General features: G+C 35.5%; 3 protein-coding genes across 4 annotated transcripts in view; 1 reads left to right on the plus strand and 2 right to left on the minus strand.

Moving 5' to 3' along the window:
• Positions 1–1,515: 1,515 nt before the first annotated feature.
• On the minus strand, positions 1,516–5,934 carry LOC138332076 (guanosine-3',5'-bis(diphosphate) 3'-pyrophosphohydrolase MESH1-like). Its single transcript, XM_069280024.1, has 4 exons — positions 5,776–5,934; positions 5,340–5,395; positions 2,282–2,363; positions 1,516–1,832 (listed from the first exon to the last, which is right to left on the minus strand). Exons 1-4 carry the CDS (start codon positions 5,882–5,884, stop codon positions 1,543–1,545), a joined length of 537 nt encoding a protein of 178 aa, XP_069136125.1. The 5' UTR covers positions 5,885–5,934; the 3' UTR covers positions 1,516–1,542.
• Positions 5,935–10,886: 4,952 nt separating this feature from the next.
• LOC138330699 (uncharacterized) lies at positions 10,887–12,812 on the plus strand. Its single transcript, XM_069278238.1, has 2 exons — positions 10,887–11,682; positions 11,881–12,812. The coding sequence occupies exons 1-2, from the start codon at positions 10,887–10,889 to the stop codon at positions 12,810–12,812; spliced, it is 1,728 nt and encodes a 575-aa protein (XP_069134339.1).
• Positions 12,813–15,863: 3,051 nt separating this feature from the next.
• LOC138332077 (G protein-coupled receptor kinase 3-like) overlaps positions 15,864–24,965 on the minus strand; it is a 99,412-nt gene continuing 90,310 nt past the window's right edge. For both annotated transcript variants that reach the window (XM_069280026.1, XM_069280025.1), the window contains exon 19: positions 15,864–23,697. In XM_069280026.1, coding sequence (XP_069136127.1) covers positions 23,518–23,697 — 180 coding nt within the window. In that variant the 3' untranslated portion in view covers positions 15,864–23,517. The remainder of the gene's footprint in view (positions 23,698–24,965) is intronic.

A 24,965-nucleotide genomic window follows, 5' to 3' on the forward strand; every position in this document is an offset into this window, starting at 1 on the left:
GTGCACATGGACAGTCAAACGCTGACGGTTAGGGTTTTAAAGTTTTATTTAAAATGGACTTAGAAAATACCTTCGTTTCGGGGTGTAATGCTTCATCGTTTTTATAAAATCACTTGGTTATGGCACACACACCCTTTTAAGCAAGACAAATCTTCCTTGATCAAATCTGCTTTGGCAGACGACACTCTTTATGAAATCACGCGACAGTTCATGAGATATAAGCAAATTGTAAACATGACGAAAACAGGTCCCTGACGAATTTAGGGCACTTGACCATATATTTTGTACTCTGAAGGAAGTCATATTTTATAAACGAATAACTCAAATTCTTACATATTATAAAATTCGTTTTTAATGAAAAGTAAATTAATTACAGTAAAAACAATTTTGCATTATTTAGTCATTTGTGATATGTAGTACAGCATATCATATCGACACAGGGATTCAACAGCATATTAAATTACATACAATTACCGCATAGAACTAAACAAAATTGGTATGGCTATATAGATCATGATCTGTAAATAAATTTTCCTCTGTCCTTTAAGCATGTCCAAGCTCAAATTGGCGATCGCATGATCTTTCTGTAGAATTTTTCTCAAAAACTACTATGATTTCATACACGAGAGTACACGGTCAAATAAATACCAATGCACATATGGTTTAAGACTATAAATTATATGGATTGAATGATAATATAAGCTGTTTTACCCGGAAAATATGCCTGAAGTGGCAGGATTTTTGCCATCTTCCCGTGAGTCACGTGATTTCCCACCCTGAGAGTGTCATAGATGAAGCAGAAGATGGTTACACAGATGTGACACAGACGACTATAAATGGTTAATTGTGTGAACAATGACTGTAAAATGACTTAACTAATTCATAAGGATTTTTAAAATACTTCTTCCATATATAATGGAAGTCGACAGACACATCCAGGATGGACCATATAGAACACGATGATGAAGTAGCAGAAACAATCGTAAACATGTACATATCATTAACACTATTTTGGTATCATATGATCGAACTAAATAGCATAATTAACATTAATAGATAAAATATAACAATATAGCTGGGATATCATTAATAACATTAACCGTAACAACGTCAACGATATATCAGACAACTAACCTACATTAACGCCATATAATATATCGTTTCTTACGTCACTGAAAAATTTATCGATCCACGCATCATATAATAATATCCCTTTTCTTATGCCATATAATGCATGTAATATATATTTCCTTAAGTCAAATAATAATATATCGTTCATTACGTCATATAATAATATATCGTTCATTACGTCATATAACAATATATCGTTGATTTCGTCAAATTATTTCCTTAAATCATATAATAATTTATCGTTCATCATATTATATCGTTCATTGCGTCACATAATAATATATCGTCATTATGTCATATCATTCCTTAAATTATATAATAATATATCGTTCGTTCATAATATCATACCTTTCACAACGTCACATAATAAATATATATACAACGTCACATAATAATATATCATTCCTAACGTCAAACAATTATATCTCGTTCCTTTAGTAAGTCATCTAAGGAGTTTTCCATGTTGTTGTTCGTGCCTCTAAGTCCGGCCACTACTTTCGAGGACCAGACAAAATATTCCTGTACACGCTCTTCTGTCCATCCTCTAGGTGTACATCTCCTCAGGTCGCGAAGGTTGTACAATTTGTCGGCTAGTTTCACAAGTTTAGCTTTATAACTGGCGTGAGGGGCGTGGTTGATTTGTTCTTGTTTTCTTTCCAGCTTTGGTAAAGTCTTATCGTCAGTGACTTCCTTCACAATACCTAAATCAACAAGATCGAAAGTTATACATTTCAATCGGTTTGATAACATTGCATAGTTACAATTTTTAAAATAATTGAATAAATGTACAAATACTAATTGTACTGCTCACAATCAGTACAACACCAACTTTACATGCTTGCAAATAATTACTTATAAGAGTATTTGATAACATTTTTCAAACAATTTATTTATATCATAATCTGCCTGATATTCACTGACAGTGCACAAATAAAAACGCCAAAGTCTCGTTTCATAAAATCTCATATCGAATGAACACTCATTTAAGGTCCTGTATTTACCAACGCGCTGCATCCAATCTGTAAAATTATGATTACATTTCAAAGATTGTAAGACGAAAGAACTTAAACTCTTTAGATAACATATAATATTTAATAACCGTATTTAGAAAAAAAAGTTACGATTATTTTAGATCTCTGATGCCACTTACCACAAACTTCTGCGCCGAAATGTTGGTCTATTTCGTCAAATGATGTCTCCGTGTCCTCTACAGTATCGTGAAGTAGCGCCGCCTACAACAGTTTTACAGTGTGGCACTATACAATGGATGTTGTTGGATTGGTACAAAATGACAAAACATCATTAGAAAGGTTTATACTCGGACTCACTCATTACCAAAAGATGTTGTTTTAACTGGGAACAATTCTTATTACATCGCCAATAAAGTTGCTCATATTGCATACTATCAATGAGGCCAAACGAATTATCATGTGTGTTTCCGGTAATACCCTTTAAAACAAAAGTATTGGTTGATAGGGTTTTCCCATCTTAGTATTCTAACCAAAAAAAAACCCTGTAATAGCCTTAGTAATACAATATTAGTAATACAATATGTAACAGATAACATCACAACTATGGCCTAATCCCTCTCCTTTAAGTTGGGGAAAGAGAACACTATAATACGTATAGACATCATTTACTATCAGGATTCTGCGACCATCATGATGAAGCAGCGTTTGTTGTAATAGCCATGTTGTTATATTTTATGATACGCTGTTTGAATTGAAATTAACAGAACATGGTTTGTGAGAATACGTGTACCTCCTGAAGGCACCGACTCCTAACTAATCCAGATGGTTTTCACTAACACTATAGCACAAATAGCTTATTCTTGTAGTTGCGTGAAGCTTGGTGCGATTGATGAAGTATATGTATTATGAAAAAGGTTACGTTGTGCCAAATACCGGAGAAGGATGTAGTATTTAAGTACACTGTAATAGTAGACCTTGTGGTCATTTGTCAGGATTACCGGTGATCATGAAATCGTCTATGTCGACTCGCATTCCAGCATCTTAAGATAGAGAGCCGTACGGAGGAAACCCTGCTCGAAGAAGAAGCGTAACATAGACATCCATCAAGTATTTGATAAACCATTCCATAGAAACATTCAAGATAGATTTTCACTCCATACCTAAAAAGGAAGTCCATCCCCATCATAGACGACAATATTCCATCTCAGCTGACGTCTACGAGAATCAAGTAACCCATGCCAGGATCACTCCATAACTGAGGAGGCGTAAAAACAAACTGCACAAGTGTGAATCGACTTCCAACCGTCCCAGTAATTGGGTAGTGAATAAGAAGCCAAGTCCATAACAAAATTTGCAGAAAAACATACACCATGATTGTAGGAAACGAAGCAAACCCTAAACGCTTCTGGCATTACACCAAGTTGCAGAAAAACGAAAGATGTGGTGTTGTACCCCTAAAGCGTAATGGGAACAACTACTGCGATGCCGCCCAGAAAACTGATATCATTAGGGACAAATTTGCTTCAACGTTCAGATGAAAATTTCTAAGTGTTGCCTGATTATGGCACATGGTACCAGCAATGAATCTGTTGTTCCACACATACAGGTGCCTCCAAATATTGAACCCTGGCTTAAAATACCTGAAGCCAGTAGTCACTGAGATACCCAAGTACTCACTCTCCTTTTGCAATAATCATGAACAAGGGACAAATCCTAACTGGCTGGAAAACTATCCTTGTCTCTCTTGTCTTCAAAAAAGATGATTGTTGGAATTTCAAATTACAGACCAATCTTTTTAACATATATGTCAGATAACGGAGAACATCATTCACTTAAGCATCATTTGCCACTTCAAAGATCAGAATATCTTTAGACATTGTCAACATGGCTTCAGGAAGAAGAGATCGTGTGATACACAGAAGTTCCCCTTATTTAGAACCTCACAATTGTTTTAAAAGATTGGATAGAGAGAACAAACTGATGTCATCTTCTTGGACTTGTCCAAAGCCTTGGACAAGGCTTTGGACAAGTTGTCACGTGAATGACTACTCCTGAAACCATTAATAACACAGCTGGGTGTATAGAGTCTACTGCTCCAACGTTTGCAGATGACTATCTGATGTAATAAGACTGTCAGATCAGTTAGTGACTGTGAGTAGCCAAAGGCTGACATTGATAGATGGAAGGACTGGGAGGAGATATGATAAATCAAACTCAGTCCTAATAAGTGTGAAGTCCATAGAATTACCAACAAAAATAAACCTCTGTACCACCCCGAAAACATACACAACTACCACCCACCTGGACAAACTATGAAACTCTCACCATCACAAAAACTCTTTCCTGAAATCAACACACCTACAAATTAGTACAAAATCACCAAGACAAAGTCGACCCAGCTTTTCAACTCTGCAACGTCAGCACCTTCCAATTAGGAGCTAAGGAGAAGGCATATGCAACCTATCTAATACCATTAATGTATTGATTTGGAACCCACACATTAAGCACAACAACACCACTTCATACATGATGCTCCGGCAATTAAATTGGTCCAACCCTATTAAGCCTTCATAAAAGATGTCAGCTAGCTAAATTATTATGTTCCATTGTATTTACTACGCAACTGCAGACATATCTGTTGCCTGAAATACTCTGGCCCTGACATGTACACCACACTTAGACATTATGACAGATGAATGTCTGGTGTAGGGCTAGAGAACACTACTATATCAAAAGGTAGAACTCGCCAACACTGTTTGGTATTGGGCCTGGCCCCAATTTCTCAAAACAAACTTAAGTAAAAAAAACTGACTTAAGTCATAAATTGCAATATAAGTTACATAAGGAGAAAAACTTAAGTTTTGACTTAAGTCTGCACTTTTGTTTCGAGAAATTGCTACCAGGTCATCTCTGATTCAGCCTGCTTAATGTCACTGTCCATGGTCTTTTCAACAAATGAATAGTTTATCTACTCATAGAAATTCTGATTGGGGAACCTTCACCATTTCGTAAGGCAATGCTGAACTAGTCTGATGTTCATCTCAACTTATCACTGCTTTTAAAATGTATAATATACACAGTGTTTTAACTATTTGATGGAGTTCTGTTCGCGTCACAGGTATACGCTCTTAAACAAGTTTGTCTATACTTATTTAATAATTAGTACACTTAATTAAAGAAGAAATGAACACTTATAACAAATTGGCAAAGCAAAAGTTGATAATGCCTGGTACCTACCTGAATTACAGCAAGGTCTGTAATTCCAGCTTCTTCTGTCAAAATTTTTGCAACACCTTCCAATAAAAGAAAATGAAAGAATTTCTACAGTATCTCTGTATCAAAAACAATTGGCAAGATACATATTACATATATCTACATCTAAATTTCACCGCTTTTACTGAAAAATGTATTTTCTTATAGGAGTTATTCCCCTTGCATTATATTTTACATCAAACACCCGTGAATGTTATTATATAATAGAATTTCTATACCAATGGTATATATGTAAAGAAAATGTCTTTAAATAACGCACCATTTTTAAAAAGTTGTCTCTGCATACCATTTATACGGCCAATGAATATGGGATCCTTCGCGGTCCCAACGATGCCAACATGCGTGATGTACTGCATGAGAGAACAACTGATAAAATAGCATATTTAACAGTAACAGTTACCTATAGGGTGGTTAATGTAAGGCGTTCCCTCTTTATCCTTTCTTCGTTGATCCTTATGCTTAATCGCAGCAAAATCAACACATTGCATAAGTTTACTAACGTTGTCCATGATTTTGAGGTCAGCTGTAAATTAAACCGGATGTTTATATCCGGCGATAATAATTTCACATTTGAACTCAACACCGTGTTATTAAATCCGGATTAAAGTGTAGAGATTTCAATGTAAACGTTTCATTTTATTCGTATTGTTTCAAAGTTTGTATTGCTATTTGAGACCTTAACACTTATCCAATGTTTGATCTGTCGTGTAATCTTGTCTTACATTATAATTTCCAAGGACATACATTATGACATACATTATGACAATAATGTACATATTTGTACGTATGTCCTTCGAAATAATAAAATAATTAATTTTTATTTGTTTTATACTAAATTCAACTCTCTGATTGGCAGATTCTTTTTCTTCAAATACTATGAAGAAAAAAAATCCGAGAATGGCGCGATAATCCGACGTAATCATGACGTCAAAATAGAGACGTCGACGTTGCGTATTGTTTTAGAAAATATAATCCATAGGAAAATCAATAGAATCGTACATTTAAGCGTATTTTCTGTTATCAAGTACAGTAGTCTGAAAAATTAATAATAAGCATTGATGAAACTATTTTTTTAACTTCATAGGGTTATGAAATAAATTTTGTACGCAAACTTTTGTGAGAATCCGCTACGCGGATTCACACAGTTTCACTGCAGTCCCACTATATAACCTTACCAAACGCAGTTTGCATTCATACAGTCTATGAACCACAACCACTTATTATGACGTCATTATCATTGTGACGTGAAAATTGTCGTGCCAGCCATCACGGACAATGACTGTTCCATCCTTGACGATGCAAAATCCTTTGGGATTACAACATAAAATTGTAATCAAATGTAAATATAAGGAATGAACGTCTTTCAGTTGGCATAGCCTTAATGAATGCCAACTGAACAGAGGCAAATATTCAACATGAAGCTCATCAATGCTTTATTCAACACCAATGCTTAAATGAATAAAATATAGAATTAAGAAAAAATAATCCTTTGGAATTTTAATCTTATGACATCAGAAGTTAGTTCATATGAATACAAAACTAAATAATGGGAATAGCAATGATGTCATCTATGTTTCTTAACTTTCAACTTGTGTTGCAAACTTTTGTGAGAATCCGTTACGCGGATTCACGCAGTTTACAAACAAAATGTCTTTCATACCATCGATGAAGTTAAAAGATAATGACATAAATGCTTATAATTAATTTTCCAGAGTATTTGATACAATGAAATACATTTACACGTACGATTCCATGGATTTTCATTGGGATTATTTTCCCCAAATCAATACACAACGTCAATGTTTCGATTGGGACGTCACGGTAACGTCGAGTGTTTGCGCCATTCTCGGATTTTTTTATTTAAGCATTGGACGTCATTTAGTTGGCATTCATAGCCATTATGAATGCCAACTAAATGACGTCCAATGCTTATATTTACACTTGGTTAGAATTTAATGATGAAATCCCAAGGGATTTTGCATCTATAATGAATTAATCATTCGTAATCTTCAAGGATGGAACAGCCATTTGAACAGCGGTTTTCCGTGATCGGTGGCACAACAATTGTGACGTCACAATATAATGATAATGATATTATAATAAGCGCTTGAAGTTCATTTAAGCATTGAACGTCTTTCAGTTGGCATTCATAACCAATGAAAATGCCAACTGGACAGAGGCAAATCCAACATGAAGCGCGCTACTTATATTTACATCTGGCTACAACTTTCAGTGGCGTAGGAAGATGAAACGTAATGGGGGGGGGGGGGGGGGGGGCAAAGGTCCTCAATATTTTGTAAAACCCCCCCCCCCCCCCCCCCCCCCCCCCCCCCCGCACCTACAGGAGGAGATTAATTCAACACACAACCATATATACTTTATATACTTTTTTCATATATCATTAAATATAATCCTTGTACACATTTATAGACAGTGGGGTCGCTAAAAGGAAATTAACGAAAACTGGCCAAATTAGCGTGTGAGCGCCGAAGGCGCGAGATTTAATTTTGGGGTCTGGGGGTCGACCCCGGGAAAAATATTACGATTTAGAATGGCTGAGATGAATTTTACAGTGTATTTTGATGATTTTGCGAGCGCCCGAAAGCGCGAGATTTTGGTGTTATGGGGGTTCGGGGGTCTTTCCCGGGAAAAAATATTACGATTTAGAATGGCTAATATGAGTTTTACAATGCATTTTGATGAATTTGCAAGCGTCCGAAGGCGCGAGATTTTGGAGTTTGGGGGGTCCGGGGGTCTCCCCCGGGAAAAAAATACGATTTTAGAATGTTTAACGATGTATTTTAATGATATTAAAGCGTTCTTACCATGGTAATTTTTCGATTTAAAGTAACCTGCATTTAAAAAATGATAATTGTGATAATTGTGTCGTCATATCATTGTGCAGCCTTGCTCGATCTGAACATTGTTTTGTAACTCAAAATAATAATGAATTAATTGTCTTGCTAAGACATATAAACAAAGTAATCTTTTAAGAGACATTTTTGAAATACAAATGCAGTACGTAGAATCCCTTAATGGACATTTTTAGTGTAGTTCATGTGTATTGAATTACTACTATTAAAGGTTTGAACATTATGTGCTTGAACGTTTTAGGAAATGCGCCGCGCAGCGGAAATTTTTTTAGAATGAAGTACGAAAATTGTGCAGGAGGACTCTTTTTTCTTTCAAATATGCATTTTTAGAACATTTCAGTCGGCGAAAATGGGGGGGGGGAAGATATGTTTGCCCCCCGTCCTGGGGAACGGGGGGCAGTTGCCCCCCCTGCCCCCCGCTTCCTACGCCCCTGATTTTATGTTCAAATAACGAAGGATTTTGCATATATCGTGAATTTATCATTCGTTGTGGTGAAGGATGTAACAGCCATTTGAACAGCCGTTTTCCGTGATCGCTGGCACGACAATTGTGACGTCACAATGATAAGGATGCCATGATAAGCGATTGAAGTTCATAGCCTATATATGACTGCCAACTGCGCTTTGTAGGGTTACATAGTGAGACTGCAGTGAAAATGTAAATGTAGTGTAAAAAAGAATCGGCCAATCAGAATGCCAGATATAGTATGAAAACAAAGAAAAAACTATTATTCTCCCGTATCGATTAGGCCTAAACTTTAGTAATGTTAATATCTAAAAACTAAACAAACATGTAGATATACTAAAAAGATGTATAATCCAAAATGAATAATAATATTATCATTGAAAATCCGATGGCACAGGTAATGCTATGAAATTTCAATGAAATGTCAAAAAATCTTATTTACATTTACCCATTATCTACATGTATACCAGTTATCAGGTATTCCTCATCTCTATAGTTCTTTAATTCCTTTACTTTTTACTTTAAACATATTTCATTTACCAAAAGGATAAAAGGATCTGGCATGAGTTATGGCAACTTATGAAGTCATCTCCTTACAAAGTTACATAGACAACAAATGACAGCATAGACTGATAATATACATTAACATCAAAATGATGATTTACATTAACATACGAATATATATCATACCTTTTATGAAGTAAACATGTTAAAATCTTATGAAAATATGCACTTTACTAAAAATCACAATTTACTTCCAAAGACATATGTTCCTTACCAAACAATAATAAATCAAGAGATAATGGTACATTTACATGACGATAGCAATATTTGTCATTCAAACAAACTATAAAAAGAGGCTTTGACGGAAACTTTTTAACACAATTTAATTAGGAAAAATCGCGAATTGCTCTGAGAAATCTTCTTTATCGAATTGGAAATAAACTATCCTGAAGGAGATCTTCACTATATCAGCACAATGATTGCTATACCTTACACTGTCTACAAATGCAAGATGTGGCCAAGCCTTAAAAATGATACTATGGAGACTCATAAATGTCATATAGAAGAAAAATAAGTATCGGATAAACTGCAAACAGTAGAGAAAGAAACTAATTGTAAACAACAAAATCCAATTATGTCACCAACCTCAGCTCATTAAAGAAAGTTTAGAGGTCGCCCTGAAAAGGTGCTAAGTAAATTAGCAGACATCTTGAAAAGAGGAAAAACAAAGAAGCCACAGCCACTGAAAGAAATTACTTAAATGAACTTTGTTAAAGGTAAAGATGGATGCCAGACGTCTGTACGGTCTGAAGAAGGAATTCGTGTACAAATTTAATATGTACCAAACACAGGTGTCTTTATTTAACTGTGCTTTGTTTCGGTCGCTTATTCTGATGTCAATCGTGCCGTAGCCAAGTGTCGTGTATCTGATATTCAACTTCTAGCCCTCCATCAATGGGCCCCGAAAGCCAAGTGTCATGTATCTGATATTCTACTATTAGCCCTCCATCAATGGGCCCTGAAAGCCATGTGTCATGTATCTGATATTCTACTATTAGCCCTCCATCAATGGGCCATGAAAGCCATGTATCATGTATTTGATATTCTACTACTAGTTTTCCATCTATGGGCCCTGAAAGCCAAGTGTCATGTATCTGATATTCTACTGCTAGCCCTCCATCAATGGCCCCTGAAAGCCAAGTGTCGTGTATATGATATTCTACTGCTAGCCCTCAATCAATGGGCCCTGAAAGCCAAGTGTCATGTATCTGATATTCTACTACTAGTTTTCCATCCATGGGCCCTGAAAGTCTATTACAAGTGTCATGCATCTGATATTCTATTACTAGCCCTCCATCAATTGGCCCTGAAAGCCAAGTGTCATGTATCTGATATTCTACTAGTAGGCCTCCATCAATGGGCCATGGAAGCCAAGTGTCGGATATCAGATATTTTACTACTAGCCCTCCATCAATGGGCTCTGAAAGCTAAGTGTCATGTATCTGATATTCTACTGCTAGCCCTCCATTAATGGGCCCTGAAAGCTAAGGGTCATGTACATCTGATATTCTACTTACAGTTTTCCATCAATGGGCCCTGAAAGTCAGTGTCATGTATCTGATATTCTATTACTAGCCCTCCATCAATGGGCCCTGAAAGCCAATTGTCATGTATCTGATATTTCTACTACCAGTTTTCCACCAAAGGGCCCTGAAAGTCAAGTGTCATGTATCTGATATTCTATTACTAGCCCTCCATCAATGGGCCCTGAAAGTCAAGTGTCATGTATCTGATATTCTACTACCAGTTTTCCACCAATGGGCCCTGAAAGTCAAGTGTCATGTATCTGATATTCTACTACTAGCCCTCCATCAATGGGCCCTGAAAGCCAAGTGTCATGTATCTGATATTCTACTACTAGCCCTCCATCAATGGGCCGTGAAAGCCAAGTGTCGTGTATCTGATATTTTACTACTAGCCCTCCATCAATGGGCCCTGAAAGCCAAGTGTCATGTATCTGATATTCTACTACTAGCCGTCCATCAATGGGCCCTGAAAGCCAAGTGTCATGTATCTGATATTCAACTTCTAGCCCTCCATCAATGGGCCCCGAAAGCCAAGTGTCATGTATCTGATATTCTACTATTAGCCCTCCATCAATGGGCCCTGAAAGCCATGTGTCATGTATCTGATATTCCACTATTAGCCCTCCATCAATGGGCCCCGAAAGCCAAGTGTCGTGTATCTGATATTCTACTACTAGCCCTCCATCAATGGGCCCTGAAAGCTAAGTGTCATGTATCTGATATTCTACTACTAGGCCTCCATCAATGGGCCCTGGAAGCCAAGTGTCGGATATCAGATATTTTACTACTAGCCCTCCATCAATGGGCTCTGAAAGCTAAGTGTCATGTATCTGATATTCTACTGCTAGCCCTCCATCAATGGGCCCTGAAAGCTAAGTGTCATGTTTCTGATATTCTACTACCAGTTTTCCATCAATAGGCCCTGAAAGTCAAGTGTCATGTATCTGATATTCTATTACTAGCCCTCCATCAATGGGCCCTGAAAGTCAAGTGTCATGTATCTGATATTCTACTACTAGTTTTCCATCAATGGGCCCTGAAAGTCAAGTGTCATGTATCTGATATTCTATTACTAGCCCTCCATCAATGGGCCCTGAAAGCTAAGTGTCATGTATCTGATATTCTACTACTAGGCCTCCATCAATGGGCCCTGGAAGCCAAGTGTCGGATATCAGATATTTTACTACTAGCCCTCCATCAATGGGCCCTGAAAGCTAAGTGTCATGTATCTGATATTCTACTGCTAGCCCTCCATCAATGGGCCCTGAAAGCCAAGTGTCATGTATCTGATATTCTACTACTAGCCCTCCATCAATGGGCCCTGAAAGCCAAGTGTCATGTATCTGATATTCTACTACTAGCCCTCCATCAATGGGCCCTGAAAGTCAAGTGTCATGTATCTGATATTCTACTACTAGTTTTCCACCAATGGGCCCTGAAAGTCAAGTGTCATGTATCTGATATTCTATTACTAGCCCTCCATCAATGGGCCCTGAAAGCTAAGTGTCGTGTATCTGATATTCTACTGCTAGCCCTCCATCAATGGGCCCTGAAAGCCAAGTGTAGTGTATCAGATATTCTACTACTAGCCGTCCATCAATGGGCCCTGAAAGCCAAGTGTCATGTATCTGATATTCTACTACTAGCCCTCCATCAATGGGCCCTGAAAGCCAAGTGTCATGTATCTGATATTCTACTACTAGCCCTCCATCAATGGGCCCTGAAAGTCAAGTGTCATGTATCTGATATTCTACTACCAGTTTTCCACCAATGGGCCCTGAAAGTCAAGTGTCATGTATCTGATATTCTATTACTAGCCCTCCATCAATGGGCCCTGAAAGCTAAGTGTCATGTATCTGATATTCTACTACTAGCCCTCCATCAATGGGCCCTGAAAGCCAAGTGTCATGTATCTGATATTCTATTACTAGCCGTCCATCAATGGGCCCTGAAAGTCAAGTGTCATGTATCTGATATTCTACTACTAGCCCTCCATCAATGGGCCTGAAAGTCAAGTGTCATGTATCTGATATTCTACTACAGCCCTCCATCAATGGGCCCTGAAAGTCAAGTGTCATGTATCTGATATTCTACTACTAGCCGTCCATCAATGGGCCCTGAAAGTCAAGTGTCATGTATCTGATATTCTACTACTAGCCCTCCATCAATGGGCCCTGAAAGCCAAGTGTCGTGTATCTGATATTTTACTACTAGCCCTCCATCAATGGGCCCTGAAAACCAAGTGTTGTGTATCTGATATTTTACTACTACATGTAGCTTTCCATGGGCCCTGAAAGCCAAGTGTCATGTATCTGATATTCTACTACTAGCCGTCCATCAATGGGCCCTGAAAGTCAAGTGTCATGTATCTGATATTCTACTACTAGCCGTCCATCAATTGGCCCTGAAAGCCAAGTGTCATGTATCTGATATTCTAATTAGCCCTCCATCAATGGGCCCTGAAAGTCAAGTGTCGTGTATCTGATATTTTATTACTAGCCCTCCATCAATGGGCACTGAAAGCTAAGTGTCGTGTATCTGATATTTTACTACTAGCCCTTCATCAATGGACCCTGGAAATTAAATGTCTTGTATCTGATATTTCCATCAATGGGCTCTGGAAGCCAAGTATCATGTATTTGATATTCTACCTCTAACCCTCCACTTCACCTAAATGTTATATCCACTTCTGGACTATGTCATAGTAGAACTGAAGGCTCTGTGTGCTGTGTGTAACAACAAGAGATCCCAGAGGGATCTTGGCGCCCACCTAAGAATGATCTTTGTCTGACAAAGGAAAGAGGGATCTTTTCTCTGCTCTCAAGCTTTTACTACATATTACTACACATGAAATTTGAGAATGATCCCTTGACCACTTTCTGAGATATATAACAGTAACAAACTTCAATTATCAAAATCCAAGATGGCTACCTGTCGGCCATCTTGTTCACTGATCGGTCCTAAAATGCAATATGCACAACTAGGGCCCTAAGGGAACCTGTACAAGAAATTTGAGAAGAATTCTTTTGGTACTTTTTGAGAAATAGCGGTAACAAACTTTAAACTATCAAAATCCAAGATGGCGGCCTGTCGGCCATCTTGTTAACCGATTTGTTCCAAAATGCAATATGCACAACTAGGCCCCTAGGGGAACTTACATGTGAAATTTGAGAAAGATCCCTTCAGTACATTCTGAGAAATAGCAGAAAAAAACCTTCAATTGTCAAAATCCAAGATGGCGTTCTGTTGGCTACCTGTCGGCCATCTTGTTCACCGATTGGTCCTAAAATGCAATATGCACAACTAGACCCTAGAAGAACCTGCATATACAATTTGAGACAGATCTCTTCAGTACATTCTTAGACATAGCGGAAAAAATCTTCAATTGTCAAAATCCAAGATGGCGTCCTGTTGGCAATCTTGTTCACCGATCAGTACCAAAATGCAATATGCACAACAAGACCCCTAGGGGAACCTGCACATGCAATTTGAGACAGATCCTTCAGCACTTTTGAGAAATAGCTGTAACAAACTTCATTTGTCAAAATGAGGCCAAATAGTCCCAAAGTGTAATATGCACAACTAGGGCCTAAGGGAACTTGCATAAATTTAACCTTTTGGACTTTTTGAGAAATAGCGGTAACAAACTTAAACTATCAAAATCCAAGATGGCGCCTGCCGATTGTCCCAAAATGCATTATGCAAACTAGGCCCTAGGGAACTTCATGTGAAATTTGAGAAAGATCCCTTCAGTACATTCTGAGAAATAGCGGTAACAAACTTTAACTATCAAAATCCAAGATGGCTGCCTGGCGGCTATCTTGTTACCGATTTGTCCCAAAATGCAATATGCACAACTAGGCCCCTAGGGGAACTTACATGTGAAATTTGAGAAAGATCCCTTCAGTACATTCTGAGAAAATAGTAGAACAAACTTTAATTATCAAAATCCAAGATGGCTGCCTGGCGGCCATTTTGTTGACCGATTGGTCCCAAAATACAATATGCACAACTAGGGCCCTAGGGGAACCTACATGTGAAATTTGAGAAACATCCCTCCAGTACTTTCTGAGAAATACGGTAACAAGAATTGTTAACGGACGGAAGGACGGACCACGGACCACGGACAAAAAGCGATTTGAATAGCTCACCATCTGTTGATGGTGGGCTAAAAATGAGCTAGTTTGGAACTTTGATGTCCAGCGAAAGAATCAAGTAATTGTGTCCTGTGTGGTTTGAAGTTGGTTGTCATTCTCGCTGTATAATCTTCAACAGAAGTGTCTGCAGGCCTGTAATTGATCTGGTTTTTTTTTCTTCTGAACTGCCTTCAGTTTCATCATGATTTAAGTCCAGGGGTGGATATGATGACAGTGATAGAAACCCATGGAATATTGAGGATGTTCCATCCTTGACCTTTGGCCTGATAATTGATGAAGTTATCAGCAATGTATGTAATGGTTACACTGCATGAATCCATGTTATACAGTTGCTCTTCCTGTATTTGAGAAGGTTAGCATGCCCAATCTGTCGCACACTAGGGGTTGCTCTCACAGCTAAAACTGGTGACAGATCAGTGAATAGTGAGAGAAAACCAATTCATGATCAAATGTACCACATAGCCAGTCAAAATCAAAATCTTACGCTGAAAATTAGCCAGTCAAAATCTTAAAATTTAACTTACGCTGTATTATATTTTCATGATTCCACTCTCATTGTCTGTATGACTCAATCATTTCTAAATATTTCTTGAATTGAATTTTTGCAATCATAGCAATGTTACATAAAATCACAAAAATATCATCCCCATGAAAGGTTCCAGCAACTGCAAACATACTTATTTTAGTGGTAGTTTTAGCGTTTTGTTGTAGTGCTAATTTATGCAGAGCGCTAAATTTCGTAAAACAGTGTTTCCGTTATTAAATCACCAAATTGCACTAATAAATGCCCATGCTTATAAATCATAATTTACAATTTTTCGCATTTGTGCTAAAATATAACTGGCTAAAAATAAATATGTTTATGGTATATGATATTCAGTAACAAAGAAAACAATAGGATAATCATTATTGAAGTTTTATTTGTTTGATAATCTGGAAATACATGGCAGAGATAACTGGTCCTCCTTCACATGTCTGACAACTGGGCTGAAACAACGGAGTGACTAGAGGTACGCCAAACTTCTACAGAACCGTGTAGACTTAAATCATAGTAGTACCTTCTAGTAAAGCTGTACATTGTACATACACATTTCTGAACAGTTTACCAGGAACATACTGACAAAATGAATTCACTACTCAGGTCAGGTTTTTTTTTCAAATGTAGAGTCAAAATATCATTCACTGGCAAGAAGAGTTAATATATTTACTGAAAATTTATAGAAAATTGAATAAATGTTCCAGCATTTCTATAAAACATTGAAGTATACATAGACTTAAATATATAAATATCTGCTATACATACAGGGGTCTCGACCAGCAAAACTTTTTATATTTCCTATTAACTAATATTTCAACAACAACAAAATGTGAATAACAAAAATTCAGAAAGATAAAATTATTTCGCATTTGTAAGGTTTAGAAGTTTAAACCTGCACTGTATTCAGCTTTTTGAGCTGTTAATGTTTTGTTACCCAGTTTCTCAAAGCATTTCATTGCAACTAGAAGCATACAAAAGCATAATTTTCATGCTTAATAAGTTTTTTAACAATTAAGATCACAACTTGTCCTTTGAGTCATGGAGAGTTTTCTTCAATACCTTGGTCTTATGCAGTTCAAATATAATCCCATACCAGATCTTATCAAATTTATGAAAAGAAAAAAAAATTTAACACATAACAATCTTTTTATAATACACATTGCACATTCTATTTTCTTGTTCTTGCTTGAAAACAATGAACAAAAATGTTAAAGTTTGTGAGACAGTTGAGAAAATTGAGATTTCAGTATAAAATAAAACCACCACAGTGAGTACACTCTGCCCAGTATCAAACAACAATGATGTCAGGAGCTGCTGACAAATAATTCATCTCTATCAAGACTATCTCGGATATTTCCAAGATATTGATTTCAAAACTTAAATTTGACCCAAACTCAACAAATAAAACACATGATCATGGTCAAAATGCAGGCTTCCTGCACACACACACACATATAGTCTATAACAGTTCTACTACAGTTCGAGATGTAGACAAGATGTTACCAATACAACTTAAGAGTAAGAGGTGATCTCTCTCTTATAATTGACCGATAACAAATTGATTATCATCAAAAAATGATAGAGAAATCTTCATACAGAACCAATAAACATTTGTATGACTGAGAAGTAAACAGGGTTATCTGCCCTTATCAGTAGATAAATAGTTATCATGTAGAAATGGTTATTTTTCACATGCATAAAATTAAAATGCTTTATTATTTACAACTACATACGCCTTCAATTCATTGAGTATAAAATACTTTTCCACGACACACAACATAGATAAATAACTTACAAAAACCAGTAGTCATGCATACTTCTGAAGGTCATTCACACCTCTGAAGGTCATTCATACATTACTATAGTATCGCTCACCAACCATACAACTCTTACACACAGCATACTGTTCCATGGGAAGTTGATCTATCATGGATACCTAACGCCCTAAAGAGATTGAACACCTCACATAAAACATGAACTAATGGATAAAAACCTAACCACATCTCACCCCGTTTACGTTTACTAAGAAGCAGTGAAATGTTGGTAGCTGAACCATAATGCTACACTGATCATGTTTTCTTTGTGTGTATATCTTGAGAATCTTTTTAAAAAATCATTTTGGTCAATTGATCTGACTCTGTTTCCTTTATTCAAAGATAGGTATTTCCCTTTCTTGTGGAAGTTGACAATAAAAACTCCTTCTAGTCAATGAGAGTTACTTCCCTTCGTACAATGTTAAAATCCAGCCAATATGGAGAGACAATGAAGGACTGATTTGTATATCATATGTATCCAGTAGAACAAATGAAAATTCACTCAAAATTGATTGATGATGAATACCTGGTATCTGTAATAGTGATTTTCCAAAAATACCTTTGTTAAAATCCAATGACAAGCAGTATTTTTCTTAAAGCAAAATCTGATGGTCTATGTTTCCTGATATTTCAGAATTTTCATTTATAACATTCAAAGTTTATTTTTGGTTTAAAATAAAATTGTTACATAATCAAAGTCAAGACAATGTAGAGGAAGAATGAACTTTGACCTTTCTTTGTGATATTTTTCCATCTATTTTTTTTTTAACTTTCATGTAACCCATGAAATAAATGGCCAGGTTTCCAAGAAAAATGTTTTTACAATATTATCAAATAATTGGTCAATGTGTTGTCCTTTTTATTGACTCTGTCCATCCGAACACCAAGCAGACTTCACAATGCAAAAGATGACACTAACAAAGAAATTTAATTAAAAAATACCAAAAGCAAAATATTCATATGATTTCTGAATCATTTTCATTAAGAAAACATCAAATTTGAAATGATGAAACCAATTTTATGCAAAAAAAAGTATTCATGAAAAACATCATGGAGGAGCAACAAGACCAGCGAAACCCTATAGTGACAAATAGTAGAAATCAAAACTATCTCAAATATTCAAACATCATCATTGTATGATCAAATAGCACATTATGTCATTTATGTGGAAGATATTCACTAAATCTGAATGTGTTTAAAACCTTACCCTAGCTGGTTTTGCATTTCTTAATGCATCAAAATGTAATATGTTAGCAAAATTCTAAGTTTCAACTGACATTTATTTTGCTAAAGATAAAGTTTATATTTGTTTATAGATGCTTCTAGATACTAAAGCAGTTCAAGTAATGATAAGCTTTTTTGAAATCTGATATGTGTACAAAAATTAAATCACAAAAATAATGAGGTAAATAAGTTTATAGTGCAAACAACAGCTAGATTGTTTACTGGCTTTTCCTGGTAACCCTGTCAACAACAGCACTTATAACTAACTCAGTATGTCCACAGTTTATAGTCGTGCATTAACTGTATAACGTCTTTACTTCTTGTGATATTGGATCTTAAACGAGAGTTCAATTCATATTTCATATGAAATGAACACAAAATGGAGATACTTTTATCACATAACTAAAACAAAATTTTGAAGAATCTTCATGTCAAAATGCATTGCAAAATTCCAGTAGAAGTCAACATTTTTTCACGACGTCCTCGAATCCCAATGTCACGTCATATTGTTTACAGACGTCAAATCATGATCATAACGTCACATTAGATTTCCAGCCATAACAAGTGGTCCAGGTTATATGACAATTGCAAAAACATGACATGGCCGAAGTAACTGGATATCAGGCGGATTATGTGATAAAATTAATATTTATTCAACCATTAGAATCAGTGGTCAATAATGTCAGAAGTCATTACGATTTAATGTTGCTGGTCAATAAAGTCAGTTGTAGGTAAAGGTGGTGGTCAGTAAAGTCAGTGGTCGGAAAAATTAATGGTCAGTAAAGAAACTGGTCAGTAAAGTCAGTGGTCGGAAAAATTAATGGTCAGTAAAGAAACTGGTCAGTAAAGTAACTGGTCAGTGAATGTCAGTGGTCAGTGGTCGGTCAGTAATGTCAGGTTTCATAACAAGTTAATCTTAAATTGTTAAATATATTTTCTGAAATGGAAATGGAATCTGAATGAACGATTTAGATCATTGAGTGTTTTACATACTGTAAATGTTGTGGTGTCTTTCTAAATTAATAAAAACAAAATCAGAATACACATGTTTACATGTCACTAATGTATAGCTAAGTCGATGAGAGAATTATTTATTTATGTTTTGGATGTTTACATTGATAACCAGCAAAAGTTTTTGTCAATTAAGGAAATATTTTCGTTTTTGAAAACCTGAGATGAAATTTCAATATGCTTGTAAATCATCATATTTTTCTTTTTAGTAGTGCATTTAGAATAATATGATTTAATTTTGTTACTATAATCATACCACTGAAATGGTATGGACAAATAATACATAAATATCTTAACATAAAACAAACCCATCCAAACTTAACATATTTGGTCATTTCAAAAACACCATTTGCTCCCATGTATAATATATATAATAAAATTTACACCCATAGTGGGGAGTTTTGGGATCTAGAAAATATATATAACTTGTGAAAATTTGTATCAAAGCTATAAAAAAATACAGAGCTTAAATGTTCAGGAAGAAAAAGAAAATACAAACATTTTTCAAGTATCAATCTTAAGGATACAGTTTTTTTTACATTTGTCACACAAAATACAGCAAAACCAGAATATGTACATGTAAACTCTCTTATTTCTGTAATCAATATCTACAGTAGTGACATGAACATTAAACTATCAAATGTAGATCATTATCTTATAACATTCAGAGAAGTCTGAGAGTCTCAGGTTGGCTGTGTTATTGTTGTCTTCCTCACTGTTAAAGCTTTTCTACATTCAAGTCCCGCGATGTGCTCCTTCAATATGGATATACACACACATACAATAAAACATTTACCAGACATAGTGTAGACTTTTAATCTTTTCTTATCTCTAATCCAAAATATTACAGTATTCATGTGACAAAAACAATGTGAAAAGCTACTTTATTCTATATACTGTACATCTCCACGACCTTGAAATCGATGAACATATAAGCTCTGTATCTTTTCTTTGGTTTTCGATAAATAATTAATATAAACAATCTATAAACAATGTGGTTTTTTCCTCGTCTCATCATTATTTCTTCTTCAGCCTTTTGTTTTCACTGGTGAAGAGTACTTACAGAGATATCTATTTAATAGTAACTTAAATGTTTCTTGTTTCTTTAATTGTCGTAACAATGAAGCTCTCAGTAGCTAAATCTTCCATGCTGATATGACAAAAACTGTTCTTGTATCTTAGTTAAGATTGTTTTACTTTTGGTGAGAAACCATTGAAAATAAAGTTCAACAATTTCTGGGATTTTTAAATTAAAAATTCTATCAATATGTTAGTTTTAAAGATACTCCACCACTCACAATTGGGCTTTTTTTCTGTCAAAAACACTTACCTACTTTACATCATTGCCACCATTGAAATGTTTGAGCTTCTATTTTTACTTCAAGATAAAATATATTGCTATGCCTTATATGGAATGAATTACTGATTGCCCATGCACCAAAAGCAAAATCAATTATTTCATATTAATTTTGTGTGAAGAAGACATATATATACACAAGATAAACACTAATTATTGTTCAAATGATAAGTATCGTTCATACTCTGTTGGCGGTGGAGCATCTTTAATCAATCTCTTGATAGCACATAATTGTTGTGATAAATTAACGGATGTATTTTATACCATAAAGCATACAATGTTACAGTTGAATACCTAATGGACAGAAGTCTTACTTCTCATTCAAAGAACATCTTTTCATTAAATGGATTTCAAGTTTGATTAAAACTACAGGATTAAATCTGTCTTACATCTTTAATCTTCCATTCATTCTTATTACATTTTATTACTTTTAATTTGGCTTTTTACACAAAATAGTAAAAGTCCCCATGCTTGATCTATCATTACAAACATGGAGAGGAACCTCTCAAACCTTATCAATAAGGATAAAGCTTCTTTCTAGTTTAAATCAGCTTTTTAGGATAGATGTAGGTTTGGTTTGTTTCATGTCCTAATAACAGCCAGGGTCATGTAAGGATGTGCCAGATTAAGGAGGTGAAGGAAAGCCGGAGTATCCTGAGAAAAACCAGACCTACAGTCAGGTACCTTGCAACTGCCCCAAATGGGATTTGATCTTGCAACCCAGAGGTGGAGGGTTTGTGGTAATATATCGGGACATCTAGGACAAATAAATTTGCACTAATCACAGATGATTATAGTTGCAGCAGGAGAGCAATAATAAAACAATCATATTTGAATCTGAACCTCAAACCCATACATTAATCTTAATCTTATTAGAGTTGAGGTAAGAAATCCACTGCCCTAAGGTTTTATACACCTGCCAATATAACCGTCAAGATTTCAAAACCAAATTTCAAACCTAAAGACGATCTAAAACCATATCCACCAACATACAGACAAAGCTTTGGAACTTAAATCCTCAATCTCTAGATATATTGCAACTTTTTTTCATTATTCTTAGCACTTTGACCAGAATTTGAACACTGCAAAATACAAAACTTTCAATTGACAATGGTGCAAGAGCTTAGACTAGTATTTGGAGTTAGGACTTCCACATTCTAAGCAAATCTTGAAACTTATCCCGTGTCACTAATGTCCAGGATTGGAACTTCAAACTTCCAAATTCAATCACACATGAACCCTATGCTTTGCCAACAACTTCAGAGCAGGGCCCCAGACTTCATAAGTGTAAACAAACCCCTTGCAACCAATTTTTTATTCAAAGATTTGAGCTGTGAAGTTTGCAAAACTAACTCATTGGTCTAGATGTATTCTGCTTTCTGACTATTGGTTTTATGAAATCTATAGAATTGGTGTAATGTTGATATCATACAAATCTATTTGTACCAAGAGCCTTTCAACAGGAACAAAACAAAAACAAAAACAGAAGAAAAGACCAAACCAAAAGGTTTCGTTATCATTATAAAGTTACATTGTAAAGCTATTCAATACAAATGTCTTAACAATGTCTATATATATATTACCAGATTTCAGCAATTCTTAAAGCGAATGAAAATCACAAAGACAGTTTCAGTGTCAGCACTTTTTTTCGTATCATTTCAAGAGCTGACATAAAACTCTTGTAAAATTTTTTAAATGACATGGTAAAAAATTTTAGAGTGTGAAAAATGGGGGAAATTGGGAGAATATTGTAAAATAAAGATTTTTTGATAATATTTACGACTGTCAGGGGAGCTGCTTAAATCAGACACAGAGATCAGTCTCCTTATAGCAAAAAAGTCAAAGGTCAGATCTATATATATGCATAAAACAGGGTTCATACAATAACATGTCTAACTGGAACATGTACCAAAAGTAACACTGTTGTCCTTTTTTGCCAATTCAATCACAAAATGCAAGTATATGAAATGTACATCATAATAACAATTAGAAATCACAGATAAAACAAAAATTGTAGCATGTAAATTAAAATGTCAGACCAGGTTTCAATAATATATGCCATCAGCCAATGGGATGGTGTGTCACAGCGTTGCTAGGATACCATGATGCTTAAATAACCAATCACAGCCTTTGAACCACATCTATCCTTTGATGATAATATCCTTTCTGTTCTGGAAACATTTTTCACTTCCATCCTGCCATCTTATTTGTTAAGTTTTCTTTAACTATTTGGTGATTGGCACAAAATGAATAAATATTATAAATACGGCTAATTATTCATTCCAGCTTTACGAACTTGACAGTATTTATATCCACTGGCCTCTCTCGCCTGGTTGATGAGTGGGTAGCTTTCCTGAACAACTAGACATATTGGATTTGCATCAGATCACTGATAGAACACATGTATAATCCTAGGTTTTGTTTGAAGTAGTTTTTTCCTCTTCCATACACGAGGACCACCAATCTCTGGAACAAACTGCCATCCTATAGATGAGTTAAGAAATAGAGGGTGGCATTCACAACTGGTGATGGAGAGATTCCATCATCACTATACTGCTGGTACCTCACACCACTAAGTCTGACACAATAATTCTGACTAACTGGGGTGTAGTCTAGCTCCCATTGCTATTTCTATGTTCTAGAGGGGGTTTGAAGTTTTCTGAGCTAGGGCTATTAGCGATAGCGGCACCGTACATCTTGCTAGCTTTAGTTGTCATCTGTGCCATCATTTGTGTAGAGGTTTTATATCCACTGATAATCTCATCCTTCCACTGGTTTATAAGTACCCGGTCCTGAAAACACAAACATCCAATGTTACTAATGTACACGTATAGGGCTATACCAATATCAAAAATTACTAATATACAGAAGAATTTGGTTAATACTAACTGGAAGGGACCAAGACAAAACTTCAAAAGTTCTCAAGTCTACTGACAATAGCTTTACTTAGTATGTATATACTTTATAACTGATGATTCTTGATGATTGTTGATACAATATAAGTTATAACTTAGGACAATAGCTAAACATTAAACAAACTTTTCCACACTTTGTAGTTGGAAACTGCTTTTGAAATACCGTTCTACCGCAGATTTATGAAGAAAGAATCAGCATATTAGGCGATCTCATTGTCCAAAAATTCTTACCTCAAGTTATACGAACACTTTTGCGTGATTTTTGTCAATCGGGCCAAAAATTTACTTTGTATTATCCAATTTTTTTAGTTTCCGAACTAAAATTTTCTGAGTTTTTTAAACAAAGATAAAGAGGGAATTGGGTCGAAACCGGCAAAGTACTTCATATTAAGCCTGGTTGTTGAATTATCTGTGTTCGTATCAATCAAATTCCACTGTACCTAAATGCTGTAACTAATATTGGACATTACTAATGCATCAAAATGCTGTAACTAATATCGGAAATTACTAACATAGTTCAAAGCTGTAACCAATATCGGACATTACTAATGCATCAAAATGCTCTGACCAATATTGGACATTACTTATGCATCAAAATGCTGTAACCAATATCGGACATAACTAATGCATTAAAATGTTGTAACCAATATCGGACATTACTTATGCATCAAAATGCTGTAACCAATATCGGACATTACTAATGCATCAAAATGCTGTTACCAATATGGACATAACTAATGCATTAAAATGTTGTAACCAATATCGGACATTACTTATGCATCAAAATGCTGTAACCAATATGGACATAACTAATGCATTAAAATGCTGTAACCAATATCGGACATTACTTATGCATCAAAATGCTGTTACCAATATGGACATAACTAATGCATTAAAATGTTTTAACCAATATCGAACATCACTTATGCATCAAAATGCTGTAACCAATATCGGACATTACTAATGCATCAAAATGCTGTAACCAATATGGACATAACTAATGCATTAAAATGTTGTAACCAATATCGGACATTACTTATGCATCAAAATGCTGTAACCAATATCGGACATTACTAATGCATCAAAATGCTGTTACCAATATGGACATAACTAATGCATTAAAATGTTGTAACCAATATCGGACA

Source organism: Argopecten irradians, chromosome 9, assembly GCF_041381155.1.
Source record: "Argopecten irradians isolate NY chromosome 9, Ai_NY, whole genome shotgun sequence".
Lineage (NCBI taxonomy): Eukaryota > Metazoa > Mollusca > Bivalvia > Pectinida > Pectinidae > Argopecten > Argopecten irradians.